At 37.1% G+C, this 19,762-nt stretch overlaps 1 protein-coding gene across 3 annotated transcripts; it reads left to right on the top strand.

Annotated features, from left to right (window-relative positions):
- The first annotated feature begins 1,979 nt into the window (after window positions 1–1,979).
- On the top strand, window positions 1,980–19,475 carry LOC114527412 (fatty acyl-CoA reductase 1-like). Of its 3 annotated transcripts, none has more exons than XM_028549039.1 (16): window positions 1,980–2,099; window positions 2,368–2,476; window positions 5,184–5,402; window positions 5,983–6,158; window positions 6,363–6,435; window positions 7,376–7,482; window positions 9,414–9,591; window positions 10,293–10,337; window positions 10,445–10,563; window positions 11,077–11,144; window positions 11,356–11,437; window positions 16,362–16,451; window positions 17,052–17,124; window positions 17,248–17,304; window positions 18,077–18,204; window positions 19,101–19,475. In XM_028549039.1, the coding sequence occupies exons 3-16, from the start codon at window positions 5,199–5,201 to the stop codon at window positions 19,258–19,260; spliced, it is 1,560 nt and encodes a 519-aa protein (XP_028404840.1). In that variant the 5' UTR covers window positions 1,980–2,099; window positions 2,368–2,476; window positions 5,184–5,198; the 3' UTR covers window positions 19,261–19,475. The 3 variants fall into 3 exon arrangements, with proteins under 3 accessions (XP_028404840.1, XP_028404839.1, XP_028404841.1); XM_028549038.1 differs by having other exon boundaries at window positions 5,172–5,402; XM_028549040.1 differs by lacking the exons at window positions 17,052–17,124; window positions 17,248–17,304; window positions 18,077–18,204; window positions 19,101–19,475 and adding an exon at window positions 16,583–16,692 and having other exon boundaries at window positions 5,172–5,402.
- The last annotated feature ends 287 nt before the right edge of the window (window positions 19,476–19,762 follow it).

Raw genomic sequence — 19,762 nt, 5'->3', positions numbered from 1 at the left:
AAAAAAATGTTGTGAAGTAATTACGGAAAAGGTCCATTATTGTGTAACATTCATTGAAACTTATCCCCGATTGGGCGCGGAACGTCTACGAGGGTAGCTACTAATTCGGCTCGAAGATTAGGAATTATACCCGGAACCCGGGAGAACATAGCCGTCATTGACGGTCGACGTTGTGTGGTTTAGTAAGTTATGCACATGCGCGAGTAACCACTGGTAATTAACAACGTTCTGATTGGCTAAGACAGAAAGTTTGTATTTCAAAGAGAAAGTCAGCAATTTAACCGTCACTTTGTAAACTCTTTTGTAAAAGCGTTTCTGAATAAATCGTTTCTGAATAAATAAATAAAGCGTTTAAAAATAAAGCGTTGGGTGGACTTTCTTGGGCGGCGTTCCAGTGAAGTCACAATAGAAAACTAATTTAAGCATCTACTTATGTTTAATGGTGGTCGTTTTGCCCCACACCTCCGTACCAATCCGTCGAAGCTAGCTTGCTTAAGAGTGAGAAACATAACAGACTTACTGTTCACACCACCTTTTCCCACTACAGCGTCTCACGACCATCGGGCGCATTCGACAACTACATCAAAGGCTACAGGAAGACCAACCGTTGATTTCCATGGAAGAACGAGACGAAAACAGTTAATATGTAAGTTACTAATATGCACAAACAGTTCTATTAAACAAACGAAAAAGAACGAACACGCGAATTACCTCCCTGAATTTAAAACTGTGAGAATAGGTCTCAATAAGGAACAAGAAATGAAATCGCATGTTTTTCCTCGCTCTAATTGTTCTTGTTCAGGCTCGCCCCATGATGCTTAGCATGTCCATAGTTATATATAGCTCAGTGGCACTCGTTTTTGAATAAAGGAATACCAAATGATTTTCCGTGCAGGATTGCGTGATCCATGCACGCGGGATGTTGCGAGACTTTCGGAAAGCGTGAAAATACACGAGCCGTAGGCGAGTGTATTTTCACGCTTTCCGAAAGTCGAGCAACATCCCAAGTGCATGGATCACGCAATCCTGCACGGAAAATCATTTGGTAATTGTTTTATAAAATAACTGTAGTGAAACAACGGTTAACTTTATTAAAATTAAATTTCGCGTGCAGGATTGTCTAAAACGCGTGCAGGATTGTCTGATCCTGCACGGCTATTGACCAATCACATTGCGTGTTTCACTATAGTTATTATATAATGCGTGTTGAATGTCGTGCGTACTTCAGTCCAGGGTTCTCACTTTTGGGGAAATTTCCCCAAAACGGGGAAATTTCCCAAAACGGGGAAATTGGTAGATTTTGGGGAGCGATCTGGGGAATCACTATTTTCGGGGAAGTGTTGCTGAAACTCGTGGTTAGTTGTTTTTGCCTGGTTTTACGTTAGATATGATTATTTTGGTCTAATTGGTCACATGTGGCCAATAGACCCTTTGCATGTTAGACTACTTTTTGATATGTGCAAAATAATCCAATCAAATCACCACAGCTGAAAAGAGCGTACCAAAATTAGTTAAAATGCAAAGTTTGGTTGCGAAATGTCGTAAAATACGGAAAATATAGCCTTGCAAAGTTTGCAAATTTGTATACTTTAGTTTAACGCACGCAAAAAGTTACCATTTTGGGCCTGAATGTGGTAACATTTTGCGTGCGTTAAACTAAAGTATACAAATTTGCAAACTTTGCAAGGCTATATTTTCCGTATTTTACGACATTTCGCAACCAAACTTTGTGTTTTTACTCATTTTGGTACGCTCTTTTCAGCTGTGGTGATTTGATTGGATTATTTTGCACATATCAAAAAGTAGTCTAACATGCAAAGGGTCTATTAAAGTTGTAAATTACGCAATAGCTATACTTTGTGTTACTACGTTATTTATGTCTAAGGAATTCTTCGGAAATCTGGGGAAACTTTGAGACATTTTTGAGGAATTCATCAATTTTGTTGTGAGAGCCTAGTACTTCACATTGGTAAAATAAATATAACACATGTGTCTTTGGTTACATCTTGTTACACCGCGTTCTTTCTTTCGGCTTTCGCAGTTGCAGAATAACAGGCTTTCATCAGCGAGTGTTTTTGAGGGAACAGTTTTTATTTAAGGTAAATTTAAGATTTCATGCAAGGTACTGATACTTTTGAAGTCTTTCATGCATCGTCTGCTAAACTGCCTGGAATAGCAACTTTTCTGATGCATGCAATTCCTAATCATAGCACCTTTAATCCTAAATCTTTTGATAGATTCTGGCAAACATTAATTGCGCAAGGGTGAAGGGCAGATTCTTTTGATAGCGTCTTCGAGGCCCCGTCAAAGCTGTCGCTTCTCAAGTAAAATTAATATTTTATGAATAAACTTTTTGCTTCAATACAGGTGGACATTTGGATAATTGTGCATTTCGCTAAACAAGATATTTAGAGAATGCTTGGGGTGTGATATTGATATAAAACTTGTGAAAAGTCAAAGATTCACTATAATACAGGTGAGACATTTAGCGTTGTAGTTTCTCCTAGTTATAATTTTAAAGTTACTTTGATGTCCCTGAATCGTTGTTCCCGTGTCGCTGTCTTATGATTAGGCGAAGTATTTGTCATTTTGGCGTGCACAAATTGACGCTATTCTGCATGTTTGGATAAAATCACAGACAATCATATGAATGTCTACGATAAAATTACATTTATGCCTTTCTCTGTGGTGTGGACGTTTTGTTCCTATACATATTATGAATACATATTACTATCGGAATTCAATCTTGCCTGAAATAAACTAAAATCCGATCACCAGCAAAAAGTATAAATAAAAAACTCTACATGGGATTTGCAAATGTTTACATTCATCCCACATTACAAAGCGGATGTCTGGCTGCTTCTGGCATTGTTGTGAGGCTTTTTTTATAACTTTGTTGCATAGTATTAGAGACTTAACTTTTTAAGTTAGGTTTTGTGAAGATTCTACCAAGATATACAGTAGAATGATGAGCAACTACATGTCTCTCTTGAGGTGCATGTTTTAATTGAAAAGCCTGAATGCTGTATAAATATGTGTGATAAGGTGCTGTGTCTGACATCCCCCCAAAATAATTTTTCTAGGGGGTGCAGAATCTTTTCAACAAGGTGGTTAACAAACATGTATAAACATGATTACTTGGATAAAACCCTAATGAATTAAGCATTTTTGGGGGAAATGGGACTGTCATATTAATGAGATAACATTCACTAAGTGCCACCATAGGTGGTGCTAAGCAAGAGCATTTTTTAAAATTTGAAAGCCCTGAAACTTCAAAGAAGTGTGTCTTCTATTACTTTTCTTTTGGTGTATGCTGTTCTTTACTAATCTTTGGATATTTGATTATCACACTAAACTGTTCAGAAATATAGTTTGGTGAAACTAATATTGTTCTAATTTTTGATTTTCCATTCAATTTAATACTTTTGACATATGCAAATAAGTGAATAGTTATGGATGCTCCTGTGTATATGCACCTTTATTTTACCCTCTGTAAATGATCCACTTGATTAAATCTATCAAGAAACATACTTAATTTTTGGAATTCGGGTCTGGAATCCTTGGTTTTTGTGGCATTTACAAATTTTGAATTATGGTCTTCCCTAACTTTAATGACTCATTGGATGTAACATTTTGAAATTATTCCTTACAACTTGGACATTTATTTTAGTTTTGGTGGAATTGTTCAATAATTCTGGTTTTGATTTTTTAAATTTGCATTTTGTCAAATTTATCTATACATTACTCTACATGTAAATTAAACTATATACCAACATCTAAGATAAAGTAAAACCTAGGATGTGGTAATCAGGTCAGGATTGGGGGGTGCCATGTGATTTTCATGAACTTTTCTGATAAAAATGTCATTTCCATCTGTGTACAAGGGCTATGTAATAATCTTCAACACCCTTTTATACAACAATACCTGATTTTATTTTATATATTATTATATATTATTATTATATTGATCCTAATTGATCAATGTAAATAATTACGGTCCAGTTTAGTGACATACTGTCACTTGTAAGTGTCACCGAAAGTCCGAAATGGCATTATAGATGTTGGAAGTTGAGTAATATTTGGCAAGGCAGCATAAATTTCAACTTCAATTTTATATTCTTTGATATTTACTTAATAATGCTTCAGTTCCGGTGGAATTTTGTGTTAAGCTAATCAGCATATTTACATGTTTACATTTTTAGGCAAAGCCAATCAGAATGTTTAAATATTTAATACTTCATGTAAAATGGTAAATAATTTGCTTTTTTACTGAAAGTAATCAAAATTTATACATTCTGATTTGGTTACTAAAAATGTAAATAAGCGTGCTGATTCATCTAAATGAAACTCTCCATTATAGGATACAGTCGATCAAGCGTCAGAATTGTGTTCATTCACTTTATAGCATTATCAATCTTGATTGTTCAATTTTCTGAAACTCATTCAAAAAATACTAAAAAGCATGCACGTTGAAGTCAATTACAGAAAGTTAGGAAGATGATTTCTGAAGCTTATTTGAGAGTAAAGGTCCAAGAAATATTACCTCAATACGAGTGCATGATAATTCAGTTCTTGCGAAGTATTTTGATCAGTCAATTTATCTGCACAGACAAATAACACTATCCTGCTCGACTTCTTTAGATTTGTAATGACACTGGTCGCAAATTTACTATGCACATTCACATGGCAAGGCCACAAACAAAGGGGCTAAGCCCCCTCTAACTTTTAAAGTCACAGAAAAAGTGCCCCTTTGCATTGAGGATAAACATTAAGGTTTTTCGGAAAATTTTAATGATATACTGTAGGTAGAATTAACTATATTATTGCTTTGAATGTGTCATTAGCATGTAAGACATAGTTTAACAGTAGGCAATAATACGTGTCAAACTTAAATGCCTTTTTCACCCAGCCCGAGTGCCCTAAAGGTTAATACCCCCTTTCCCCCAACCTAAATCATGGACAATCCAGAATACAAAAGAAGTCTTCTGGATTGTCTATGCTTAAATGTGGTTCCTCTGCGCCGTGCAAGTGCAGTATAGGTTCAACTGCGTCTTGTGCTCACTGTTGTTTTTATTATGAACATCACAACTTCCTGATACGTTGCCGTCACTGCTCGTGTACCAGTCGTTGCTTTACTTCAATACAAAAGTCTGAAAATATCAATTTGCCAGTCTACGTTATAGGTTGTTGATAAAGAAATGGAAATGTCTGCTTATCAGTCCATCGTAGAGTATTACGCTGGTAAATCTCTGTTCATCACTGGAGGAACTGGTTTCCTTGGTAAAGTTTTGGTGGAAAAGTTACTTCGCAGCTGTCCTGATATAAAGAAGATATATTTGTTAGTCCGACCGAAAGGCGATATCAGCAGCAAGGAGAGAGTAGAGAAAATTCTTGATTCTGAGGTTGGTGCATGTGTCGTTTATGGTTTCTGATTACCCATTCTGTATAACTATGAAAAATTGTATGATTATTAGGTGCATATTGTGAAAATATTTTCGTTTGGAAGTAAACAACCCACATACACAATAGCGCGGAATGTGCATACTATAATTTTAGACACATTAACCACATTCGAACTTTACATTTTAGGCTAACTCATGAAGTTATTCAGATATAAAAAAAACTGTTGCTACATGCACGTTGTTCTAGGATTTTCAATTTCACTTTTTTTTCATGTTTTTGTTTCCCATGCAGTCTCCTGTTTTCGTTCTTCTTCGTGCGGATTTCACGCATGCGCATAATATCACTTCTGTAGTTTTGTGAAAGAAGCAACTGAACTTCAACGCTCGTAACTTACGTTTGTTGCCTATGATGTGTTAAGTATTTTATAGTCTAGCCACGATGTGATTACTTTTTTTTAATTTTCACCACAAGAAACTCGAAATAGCTCACTTCCTCTCTATTGGCATGCACATGTTTTAAAATCTTTAAATTAAATTAACTATCTTTAAATTAATAATCTTTTATAATCTTTATCTCTAGCTTTTTTCAAGAGTCCCCGAAGTCAACCCCGGATACAAAGAAGTCGTCCATGTCGTTGATGGGGACATGTCAAAGCCTTTTCTCGGATTATCCAAATATGACCAGAACTTGCTTCATGAAACTGTTGAGATTGTCTTTCATTCCGCTGCAACTGTTAGGTTTGACGAAGAACTAAGGTATGAACCGCGTTTCAAAATGGTTTATCTATATTCTAATTACCCACGGATCTAACTACCAAACGTTTTAGACTTTTAGCCCAAACAAATAATTTGAGAAGTATCTTTTGATATGCGCTTAACTGTTTTTATTATATGGACATGGATGTTTTACCGAAACATAAAAACATTAAAAAATATAATTTATCCTTTTTTATCCTTAAGGCTTGCTTTAACGTTGAACGTTGTTGGTTTAGAAAATGTTTTGGAACTTTGCCGAAATGTGAAGAAACTAGAGGTTAGTATACATTATACACTTAATGTATGCTCCCGAGGGAAATAGTGAATTGTTTTTCCAAGAGTCGTCGAGGGAAATTTGAGACTTGAGGGAAAACAAAACTCACTATTCTCCGAGGCCTTGTTCAAAAGTCATGCCAGCTTTTCAACAAGGAAAAATGCTCGTGTGTACGGCTGTCAAGGAAAACCTGACAAGGAATTGCGCAGTAGGAAGCTGCGCAACAATATCTTAGAGCCAATGGGGCGGTTTTTGGAAGTTTTACATCTTTGTTTGTTTTGAGACTCCGTCGTATATTCATGCATTTTATCATATTGTCGTAAAATATACTCAACATATACAGTATATTATCGTAAACTTGTCAAGAAAAATTTCTACTATACGTAGTTTGCATGCATAAGTAGATATTGCGAAATACCATTTCAATGCATGCCAGTTCAACTAATTATACTTCTGGGATTTGAAAATAAGTTTTATTTTTCTTCTGTTATTCCAATAGCCCAAACCGATTTAGTGGTTTACCGGACTTAAATAATTCAAATCTGAATTTTGCACCCAACATGCAAGCATGCAGCCCTTATTTTTATCATTTGTTAAATTTTTTGGCCTGTACAAGGCCACAATTGAACCCACTCTCAAGAATAAATATATTCATGTAAACGAAGCGTAGTACATATTCGCGAATTGGTTGTTAAAATTCTTACGTGACATCAGTGACATTTTATGAACAAATTATTTAGCAATGATATGATAACTTTAGTCACAAGTTTTCCATCACGATTGAACACGACTTACACGAGCATGTGCATAGACAATATAACCGCTCCTATGAGATCACGGGGTATTCTCCATGAATGATGACACAAACAGCAGGTCTAACATTTTAATCATAAATGGGTTCTCCATCTATGAATAATCTGACGTATTCTTGGTTCATTTGTAGGCTTTCATACATGTGTCTACGGCATATTCAAATTGCAACGAAGATGTCATTGAAGAAAAATTCTATCCACCATCTGTCGATGTTAAGAACGTCTTGGAGATAGCAAAGTAAGTGTTTAGATGATTTTTGATCTAATAAACCACTGGGGTTTTTACCCATGCACTTTGTCCAGTGCTTGTCCAAGTAGTAAACCTGATTTTCTTGCTGAACTTACCTGCCACTGTGAAGAACTTGCTTTTTCATTAAGTCGTGATTAAAATACCCAAAATTGTTGAAGCTAAATTTTACCTCCAGACAGTTTGGAAGTTCGGATCGCCCACCGTTGCGCCTTTCGAGATCTTCGAGAGTTGCTTTTTCATGGACATGATAAAGTTAACAGTCTACGCTTTATTTTCGCAGTCTAAATTGGTCACGCAAGGCTTTACTTAAGTGAACGTACTCACAGGCACAGTTGATTTGATTTTTTCGCGCCGGAAGTGCCAGTAATGTGGGGAACACTTCGACCAAACCAACACTCTCACCAAACATCACACGTCTCACATCACACAATTGTTAGATGTCTTGTTTACTCCCCAAAGTCCCAAGTAATATTACATTAATATACTCAGGTAAGGCCCAACGAGGCTAGGCGAGGCTTAGTGAATAGTATAACTATAGTAACCTAACTAGTTATGCCCGCTGCGGATCGGTAGGGATGGAGACGGCAGCACGGCGAAGCGAACGAGCTCGGCGAGGCGAACGAGGTTGGCGATGCGTAGTCTTCACTGTCATTTTCAATCATGCGTACGTCCATCAGATATGGAACCTAAACGGTACCCTCTCCATCCCGTGATCACACTGTCACACGGAATCACAGAAGTGAAAGCCGTGGAAGGAAAACATGAACACACACAATGCACACATAGTAAATAATTAGATACATACCGTAGGAGTCTTTGCAAACCAACTGACCTAGAGAAGCTAAACTAAAAACAATAAAGGGAAACCATCCCCAGACGGGTGGAATGTCAGGGGAGGAAGGCGGGGCGAACGAAGCGATAATAAGCAGATAAACAACAAGGCAAGCCATATAAATACTAAGGCCCGGGGAAAATACCCCCGTGCCAAACACCCGGCTAGGAACCCACGCGAGGGCCAACTCTTCGATATTAACTTCTTTTATTATACTAATAAATACATATAAACCCCTCAAAATTGTTCAAATAAAAGTCTCCCTAACTCACGTGACGTGTCATAATAACCTAATTTACATAATTTCCGACAAACCTGACGTGGCTAAATGCAAAGGAAAATGTAAACAGTCTGTTCGAAAATCATCACTACTTCCAAAAGGTTTGCAGGCAACAAAACAAAAAATTATATATTTTGTCTTATGTACTCATAAAACACACAGAGAGGTTAGAGGTCGAGAAGACAAACTTGAATTTTTTGATATGTTATGGGTGAAGAATTAAATTGAAATGCCAATATTAACGACTATGCATTCAAGAGCATATATGTGGAATTTTCAAATTGAATTTTATCTTCAACTTTATTTTGTTAATTTTCAAATCGAACTTTATCTTCAAAGTAGTAATACTATAAACTTCTCTTTGGGATAAACAACAACAAATTTTATGAAAAAGAGTATTAGTTACTCGGCTGCATCTTTATGGAACAGTTTACCAAATATATAGCTAAGAAACAGAACAGCCTTAGGAATTTATTCTTGACCGCAACTGATGTTTCCTTGTATTTAAATTTAGAAAAAGTATAAAAAACTGTGTAATTTAGTATAGTAATTGTAATTTAGTATGTAATTTTGATAGAGTGATATAGTGTGATAATTAAATAATATTTGTAGTATAATTGTATATAAGTGGTGTAGTTCGCAAACGTCTCTTTAAAAAACAGAAGCCTGAGTGCTCTGAAGGATTACCGTTTTCAAATATTTTTAAATAATAATAATAATAATAGACACAAACAAAACAAACAAAATACCATTTGAGGAATGTGCGATCTTGTTCTGTTAAAATTGATTATTTTTATTAATTCTTAGCTGGATGAATGATCAAATGTTAAATGAGGTGACTCCAGCACTTCTTGAAAAACGCCCAAACACATACACCTTCACAAAATCACTGGCAGAGTCGCTGTTGTTCAAACATGGACATGGTTTACCCATTGCTGTCTTTCGTCCATCAATTGTCGGAGCTTCTCTGAAAGAACCAATGCCTGTAAGTTAATTACTTTTTATGCGTTATATACATGCGCCGTGCCTTACATGAAGTACATACGCCATGCATTACATTTTGAAATCGCTACTCTCCTGGTGATCTGAAAGAATCAAGGGATTGGCACTAGTTATCAATGAACCCATTTACATTTGCGAACATATTACAGGCTCATATAATTACAGGCTTACAATATGAACAAAAGCTTTTAATATAAGCGCGAATTCCGAATTGTAAGACGAAGTGAACGTAAACATATCATGCGGTTTATTATTTACATTTTTGAACTTCTGTACTTTTTAAAGTACGATGTGCTTCTGAAAGTCGAAAAACATTTTGATTCGCAAGGCATCTAAATGAGTATGAACTGTATTGTTTATGTCCAGGAACTTTATATTGAAGACTGGCACGTGCGCAGCGCGCCGGCGTTAACATGCACCAGAACAGGCGTCATGTTATCATTCATTTCCACCTACTTCACCCATTCAGTTCCCGCGTTTATATGTATTTGCAACACTTGGCAAGATGGCATCGTAAACCCAAAAAAGCATATGCAGTATTTGTTTAATATCCTGATGAAGTATCATATCTAATGCACAAGTTGATGTCTGTAGTAAAAACGAAAAACGTAGTTCGCAGACTCTAGGCGTCTAGCTGACAGTACTCTGATGTGAGTGGTATATAATATATCCTAATTTTTGCAGGGTTGGGTTGATAATTTCAATGGACCAAGTGGTTTATTTGTAGCCGTAAGTAATCAGCAGTTCCGTGCATTCATAGCCTTATAATATACGTATATTTACGTATATTTGAATAAGATAATCTGGTAAAAACAACGTCAACATTTAATTTTCAGGTCGGTAAAGGTGTTTTACGTTCAATGATTGGTGACGTTAATGCCGTGGCTGATGTCATTCCAGTTGATGTTGCGGTCAACATGTTGGCGTGTGTGGGATGGTACGCTGGAACGAAACGGTGGGTTTTACGGTCGAAACGCAACGATGCACGTTACATTATACTTCTTTTCATAGGGGCTGAGGAAGATCCTTAAGTTAGGGGCTAATATTCATTATATAAATATTCAGAGAATAGAGAACAATCAATTTGAAAAGAAACTAATAATGCTGAACATGAATAAATTATTATTAGTCATCCCACTTAACAGCCTTTGGCGGCCCCTGTCTCACGTGAAGTAAAGTTAAAGGTAAAATTTGTTACACGGCGAAAGTTTTCTTGAAGTGTAAGTGTAAGTGCAAGAAACAAGAAACGTCCATGGAGTGAATGAACACAAAAGTTGTGTAATTCTCATCTCTCAAAAGTAAATAACTTTAAAGGCCAATAAATCCATCAAGATAAAATTTTTCAATAACAAAATGTATTGCAAAGTTTTTTAAAATACCTTAAAATACCTAAAATCTGCAACCATAGTATAGGCACTTTAATAAACTATTCAATGGTATGTTTGTTTTATCAACTTTCTTTTTGCAGACCCCAAAGTATCCCAATATTTCATTGCACGACTGGTTCTATCAATCCAGTTACATGGGGAGAAATGAGTAAGCATAACTATATTCATATGTTATATGTGTTTGAGGATTTCCTACGGGATTTAGGGGATGTGAAAGAATACTTTTAAGTAGTTACGTCTGTGGGCGTGGACGCCTCGCTCCCATGCATCGTGAGCCAAATACCCCCTGCTTTTTCCCACGGAGGGCGGGGCTGCTCAGTGAATGACGAAATTATTAAAATGGTGGTTTGTATTACTAGAAAGTATTGTTACGCCATACCTTTGGGAATATCCTTTTGAGAAAGCATTCAGAAGACCAAATTTTTCTTTTGAAGCCAAGGAGTAAGTAACTGTTATGTTTTGTATTCTACTTGTTTTATAACTCAAAATCCTTTACAATATCAATGTTTCTCTTTCCCTCGCTGCTCTGTCTATTACTGCCTCGCACGAGGCTCACCGGAAGTGACATAACACTATACATCACCCCCTTTTTCCAACAACAACTAAATGTCAAATGTTAAAACTATCTACGCAAAAATCCAATCGTTTACGCTTATTGTTTGGGTGTTTATTTTAAAGTCTCAACCCCGAGTTTACTGGGTGCCCATAAAAATTTGTAGATCTTCTAGGCTCTTGTTGTACTTGCTGATGTTGTTCCTGTACTTTGTCTCCGTCACTTTCTTGTCTCATGTTAACGACATCCTCATCACTCTCTTTCTCCCTCCCTCTGCTTACTTTTGTGGCAATAATTGTATACGGCGTAGGCCGAAAATTGGTTGAAAATTTGTTCGTTTTCTTTTGCCGCACAAGAGCACGATCTCCAACTCGTAGTTTACTTGGTCGCGCACACCTTCGAAAATCCGCATACCGTTTTCCTCTTTCCTTTTGTTCTCTGTCGTTGTGCTTGGCTTCTCTATGCCAATTGATGACCTTGCTGTTCTGGGGAAGTGTTGGCAATTCTCCACGAATTTCTCGGTTATACAGCAACTGAGCAGGTGATACCTTCGTGGTCGAATGCGGCGTAGAACGATACGCCAACAAGAACTTGCGGAACTCTCGTTTCCAAGGTCGTCTTTCAAGGTTTGCCATTCGAATAAAAAAGCTTCAACTTCAGCATTACCTTGAGGCCAGAGAGGGGTTGATGTAGTATGCTGAATTCCCATTTTGGTGAATTCCCATGTATTTGTTGAATTCGTGTCGTTGGAAAGGGGGCCCATTGTCTGAGACAACCGGCGAAGGAACGCCATGCCGGGAAAAAATTGCATCGAGGTTTTATTTATTTTATTTATTTGTACGTTCTTTTACGAGAAGGTCTCAGTCACCAAAAGTGTTTTCATGAGATGTTTTCATCGATCTTGAGTTTGTCCCAGGCTTTGCTTGGTAGCGGGGTGGACCGCAGAGGTTCCGGTTGGCTTGGTTGCCCCGTGGCTTGGCAGGCGAGGCACTTTTCTAGTTCTGCACGAACTCTTTTGCCATCTCTGGAAACCAAACGTGTTCCCGTAGCAACGCCTTCGTCCGTGCCTGCCCTTGATGTCCTTCATGGGCCAGCTGGATGACATGTTGTATTAACGATGATGGTAATACGATTCTGGTGCCCCGAAAGACCACATCATTGGGGTAGTCAATAGCTAGTTCATCTTTGATGGGTTTGAGCTGTTTCAGTTCACTGTTGAACCACTGTCCTGTCTGGATTGCTGCCCCTACAGAACTAAGGATTGTATCTTTCTTGGATGCTTGGTGGACATCGTCCACTGTAAGTGCAGGGAGGTCTGCTGTGTGTGTGTTATAAAATGTACATATTTGTCCGCAATGTTTGTTTCTTCTTACTCTCAAGAGAATGGCGAGACAGATCTGCCAGATTTTTACTGCCTGATTTATAAACAGCCCTGATTAGAATTGATATTGCTGAAGACGCAAGAACCAACGGCTGGTGCATGGTTTTGAAATTGGGTTCCCAAAAATGACTTCGAGAGCTTTGTGATCGGTATATAGGGTAAAGGTTGCATCATACAGATATAAATGGAAGTGCTCAATACCACACACCACGGCCAGCGCCTCCTTCTCTGTTGCGAATAGCGGGTAAGTGTAAGCTCAGTATAGGTAATAAGCTCAGTATAGGTCAGTATAGGGCGCGACTGGCATAAGCAATTATATTTGGAGATGATGAGGGTGAATCTCGCTGAGCCAGGATTGCTGATAACCCAACTGGACTAGCATCCACCGTCAATTCAGTAGATTTGTTGACATCGAAATAACTCAACACAGGACAGTTAACTAAAGCCTCTCGGAGAGTGTTATAGGCATTGTCATGTTCTTGGGTCCATCTAAAGGCTGTTCCTTTGTGTGTGAGCAGCCGCAAAGGTGCTGTGATGGTCGCCGAGGAGGCTTCTGACTTCACTCACTGTGGTGGGCATAGCCGCATTAGCCAAGGCAGATACCTTTTTAGGGTCAGGATGGACTCCGCCCTTTGAAAAGGTGAGTCCAAAAAATTCAAGTTCAGGTTGCAGAAACTGACATTTGTCGAAGTTGAGGGTCAAACCATGCCTGTGAAGGCGATGTATACACTGATCTAAGGCTTTGTTATGCTTCGTAAGATGATCCAAACACTAAAATGTCATTAACAATGTTGCGGACGCCTGGAATGTCATGCAAAACTTGTTGCAAAGCATGTTGAAAGATTTCCGCCGTCGAATTTGTTCCATAGTTTAAACGCTTAAAGCGATACAATCCTGCATGTGTGATGAACATTGTGATTTGACGCCTTGCAGGGGCTAACTCAAGTTGTTGATATGCCTGGGTAAGGTCTAATTTTGGGAAAAATTTGTCATTGTTTAATTCATGCGAAATGTCGTGCACTGTTGGTATAGGGTGGCGAATTCTTTTAATTGCCGTGTTTCCCGCTCTCATGTCAATACATAAACGAATATTATCATCTTTTTTGGCACAATAACAATTGGAGATATCCTTTCGGTTTCTGTGTCCGGTACACGTTCAATGACATCTTCCTCTTGTAACCGGCTAAATTATGCATCAACTTTGGCTCTCAGGTGAAATGGAATACGACGCTGACGTTGCATAACTGGTTTAACATCTTTGTCAACAAGGAGTTCTACTGTTTTGTGTCGTAATTTTCCGAGGCCACAAAATGCATTTGGATGTTTTTGTACGACCTGTCTTACCCCTTATCTTTGATCGATGCAAACGTCGGTGGTGCTTGCGAGAGTTGCGTGGTCTGTACTACATTCAAACACAAACTGATTAGTCCAAGCTCTTCTGCGGTTGACCCACTCAAGAGACAACCACCGTTTTCTTGCGTAACATTATTTGTTGCCACCGTAATCTTGCGCCATGATTCCACAATGGTAGTAAATTTCCAATTCATTTTAACAAGGACCTTCGAATTAAATGCGTAAGCTTTAATGTTTGTTTTGTATAATGTATAGTGTCCCAATTTCTCAAAAGTGTTTCGATCTATTATGTTTATGCTGGATTCAGTATCAACTGTAAACTTTACGTTGCGATTATTAATCTTCAGCTTTGTGTAAGGATTTCTTGTCTTCGTGTTGTTGACTGCATAACAAGGAGTCACTTAATTCACTGTCATTGTCCGAGGTATTGGGTGGCCAAATAGGTTTGTTTTCATGACGTCCTTGCCCTCGTCCACGATCTTGCCGCTGACCTCGCGCCACCGTGGGTGTAGAACGACACATTGTTGCAAAATGAATTGTTCATATTTCCTGTAGCTCTCGATCTATTACTATTGTTAACGGTACCAAATCAGAAGCTATTCCAATCAAATTTGGTGTTCCTCAGGGGTCGTTGCTTGGTCCGACTCTATTTTCCCTGATATGTGGTTGAGAATGACGGAATTATTCAGTATGTTTGCGGACGATACCACAATGTATGCAATTGGTCTCTCTGTAGAAAGTGTTACGATCTCACTAAGATAATAACATGCTGGGAAGGCTTTGTGATTGGTGTTGTTGTAATTCTCCCACGCCTCATCCGGGAAAATCGGAAGTTAAGAAGTCGTGACTGCCACATAAAATATGTATTTTCCACTAAATGTTTGGGCGTCGAGATAGACCAATTAAAACCAATTAAAATGGGTCGTCCACCTAACTGAACTTACGAAATCTTATTCACAAAAATTGAACTTACTTCGATATCTAACGCCTGTATTCTAAAAGCTCACTCACACTCAAACGGTGGGAGATCTTAATCTTCTCATAACGTTTCAATGGCGGTATTTCCAGCCGAACAGGGGCTTGATTTTCAGTGATTTACCTTATATCTTTCCATCTATTCAAAAAAACTTTCTCATTGATCAGCATTAACGAAATTTATATGTCACACTCGATGAATATGAGTGTGAGTGAGCTTTTTGAATACAGGCGTAAGTTTTCTTCCAGTAAATGTTAAAGCAGATTTCTATTTTAAAGTAATTTACCATCTGTTACTTACGATCTCCTAATTTGGGGTTTTTGCGGCAAGACTCTATTTGACGTATTGGAACGAATGCATCTACGGGCACCAAAGATAATATATATTATAATATAATAATAATTTATATTGCGCAAATTCCTTAAAAATGCTCAAATGCGCATTACAATAGTAAAAGATTAATAATATAGTACAATAAAATACAATGAGATAATACAAATTTACAATTTTTAAATACTAAACGAGATAAGTTTTAATCTTTCTCTTAAAACAGTCAACTGAATTTGCGTTCCTAATATCCAATGGGAGAGTATTCCATAGCTTAGGAGCAGCAATGACAAAGGCACGGTCACCGAGTATAATTTTTGTTTTACGTGACTCAACGTTAATTAAGAAATTCAATATGGCGTCGCGCCTAAGAAATGAGGGAGGAATCAAGTTTGGTTTCTATTTAACCCACAATTCAGAAGTCATGTTTTTCCGAGTCCAAAACATCATAAATTTTATCGATCTATAAACACTCAAAATTTTAGGGATGAGATGCCCAGTATGTTCCCGAGAAAACACTCGACCGTGACCGGCCTGAAAAACAAAGCACGCTTCGCCCGCGCGGGCGGAGCGTACGTAATGGAGAATCGCCATAACAATGAACATTCGGAAGACGTTTTTTAAATATCTGTGACTTTATAGTTGTCTTAGTTCACATTTCTCTCACATGGTCTCAGCCTTTGTTTGCATATAATATAACTTTGTGGAACTACGCTGTTGCTGTGGAACTACTACTACCCGTTCATTTATTGATATGATTTCCCCCCTTTTTTAGGCTTGTATTTACCTACTGGACGTACATCAGTCACAGAATTCCCGCCTGGATTGCGGATATTCTTGCTAAGTTTGTTGGCCAGAAACCAAAGTAAGGATTGATATTTATCACTGCGTATGAAGGCTACAGACGTACATGCTTGCCATTTTCATAGCAAAACTCTTCGGCATGTGCTAACAGTACGAAAATTTTGATGCTACACCTTTCCCTTTTTATATTAGGACAAAATAGACGTACATCCATGCCTGATGGGGGCTAGATCTGTTTGTGAAGAACAGAAAGAATTGAATAACTTTACCTAAACGTTTTTCCGCAACTTTTAATTTTATAAAGCATAATTGCAAAGAAATCATGCAGAATGCTGCATGAAGGAATCGTATCCTCTTGATTTTGAACGATCTTTGAAAAATATATCAATAAACAACATTGGTTGGTTTAGTAGTTCCAATTTAATTATCGATGAGAGAATTTTTTAAGGCCGCCCAAATGCACCAAAATATTTACTCACTTTATCTTAATTCCTACGATGCCGTAATTACTTCTCAAATAATATAAAAAATCCAATTTCTGCACGTTCTTGTTGACTATAATATCTGTGCTAATGATAAATGATGAACTTGACAACTTAGCACTTAAAAGGTTTGGATTAAAAGGTTTGAAATTAAAAGGTTTGGATTGGAATTTTTTTAGGATGCAAAAGAACTACGTCAAGCTAGAAAAGGCGATGTCAACACTGGAATATTTTACAAAAAGAGGATGGACGGTAAATAAACACATTTTCCCTGCATGTATTTTTACGATGCCAATGTTTTATAGTTACATACATTAAATCCAAACATAAATGATGGCACTTTTTAATATGGCGTATGTAATTGTCGTTGTATAGTTCAAGCCGCAAAATTATAATATGCTGTTGTCAGAGCTTCAAGGACGTGATATTCAGGTATATTTGCAGCTGAAGTGTTTTTCACACCATTTTAGAGCTTAGACTATCCTATAGGTGAATATGGTTTAGACCTTTATTTTTATAAAGAACCCATTGTAAAGAACACTTAAAATCGCTGAATAACTTCCTCTGCGGAATTTTGTTAACTCCCTTCTTTCTCAAGATATTGAACTTTCTATGATATCCAAATTACAGAACTGCATCATGCACAACACTGCATAGTGAGTTTTTATAAAATCAGTTGTCTTAATGAACAATTACTCAAAATATTTTGTAACAATTATATATATATATATATATATATATATATATATATATATATATATATATATATATATATATATATATACAGTCTTGTATACAGTGCGTGTGTGAATTCATCATAATTGGTTAAAAGTTAAACCCTGTTTCAATTTTTTTCAAGATGAAATATGACTTTGAACTCCTTTTCCAGTGTGACGTCATTAGTTGTGTATTTGCAGATATTAATGTACTTGGATATCAATGTTCAACATCTTGATAATAAAGAAAGTTCACAAAATTGTACAAAGGAAGATATATAAAAGAAACTTGAAAGTTTTCTTTACAGTGCAACTATAAAAATCAGGGGTGAAATTTTGTTGCATAGGGAATTTAAATACCACATATCGATATCAGACTATTTAAAGTAGAAAATCCCCGTATATGCTTTTGTGCATTTTTGATGAACCAGGCTGTAATTTGAATTCAGTTCACCGTCCTATTTATACTGACGATGTTTTTCCCCTAGGAGTTTTCGTTTGATGTTCGTCGTATAGAGTGGGACATTTACTTCAGAGATTTTGTTATTGGTATTAAGAAGTATCTATTAAAAGAGAATCCTTCTGATCTTTCAGCGGCTAAAAAAAGATTCAAAAGGTTCGTTTTGCTGTATTGAATTGTCGTTTAGTGTAATATATTTTACATATTTTTGTAATATATATTCAACAAAGAGTGAAATGGCGGTAAATGACATGTTTCTGGGGTAGTGTAGTCCAGCGAACTCTAGCTGAACTGGAACGATAATGGACCGATTCTGCCACGTATGCAATTTTTACTGATACTTTTGAGAGATGTATGTTTGGCAATGAAAGTGAAATAATATTGTCGTCAAAACTCGTTGCCTTATGCCCGTATATCAGTATAGAAAACAGAAAAGTACACAAAAAAGTACAGACAAACATTAAAATTAATGGTATTTTGCATAGGAGGCTAATGGGTCGACATCTCTGAAACCAATATGGTCACTAGTACGTACCGTAATTTACCCTGTTAGAGAAATCATAACGTATTAAATCAAAATGCGAAAAACAATTTGTGTGGAAATTTCACTCCATTCGTGATCCGGTGTTTAGTTGTAATTGAACTGGAACTATGCTTCGTCAACTGGTCTCCCTGTAAATGATTTCGGGTGAGACGAGGTGACTATTGATTTTCTGATTCAAATCAACTCGCCCGCGGCGACTAACTGTTAAACGTGATTATGCATGATGTTAGATTTTTAAGATGGCGGCCAAATAATCCTATATGAGATAACTGCGACTTATAATTTAAGACTAGTGCATTTCGACGAAAACATACGCTTGTATGGTTTTATAAAACGGCTTATATGGTTCTTAAATCGCCCGTAAATCGTCAGACGACTACGCTATTTTCTCGAGTTACCACCCATATTTGCCTAAATTGTGCTGATTGTTCATTTCTTGTTTGTTTAGTTTTTTTTTACTACTGTATATTTCTCTCATTTTCACATCGTTTCTGTTTAACTTCTACAGGTTACGTAACGTGAGGTGGACAACGTACTTTGTGTCAGGGGTCCTTATGTGGACAGTCATGGTAAAAAAAATACCCTCAATTCGCTCCCTCTGGTATCTATGCCTGGATTATGCGTTCAAGATGTTCACGAGGCTTGAAAAACTTGGTTTCAGATTATAGATGAATTATGGATTAGAATTTAGCGACAATAGATGTCGGATACCTGGATTATGCGTTCAATATTATATTTGAGATTATAGATGAATTATAGATTAGAATTAAGCGACAAATAGATGTTGAAAAGTATTTCATACTTTACTATAGATGACTTGACTTATCTCAATATTCGTATAGAAAATTTTGTACCTACCATTATTAAGCATTAAACTAGTAGACACTGTGTTTTTTGTTTAAATGACCGCCAACATTTGAGCTTGCTCACCGAGGGTCGAGAGCAAAGCGTGCGCATGCGCGTAGTGAAACCCACCCACGAAAAATTAGTGATATTCTATTTTCGGTGACTAACCTTAGATGGATACATCATGCCACACCCATGCCATTTTCACCACGTCTCGTCGTTTCATAGCAGAAGGCAGGAGAAATTTTTTCGTGATCACTTTGAATCACCTAAATTTTGAATCCCGGGTATAATTATACATAATTAGCGAGTAGCAAGCCAAAC

The sequence above is a fragment of the Dendronephthya gigantea genome, unplaced genomic scaffold (genome assembly GCF_004324835.1).
Source record: "Dendronephthya gigantea isolate DGI-Jeju-01 unplaced genomic scaffold, DenGig_1.0 000044F, whole genome shotgun sequence".
Classification (NCBI taxonomy): domain Eukaryota; kingdom Metazoa; phylum Cnidaria; class Anthozoa; order Malacalcyonacea; family Nephtheidae; genus Dendronephthya; species Dendronephthya gigantea.
This window is presented reverse-complemented; position numbering and strand designations above follow the sequence as displayed.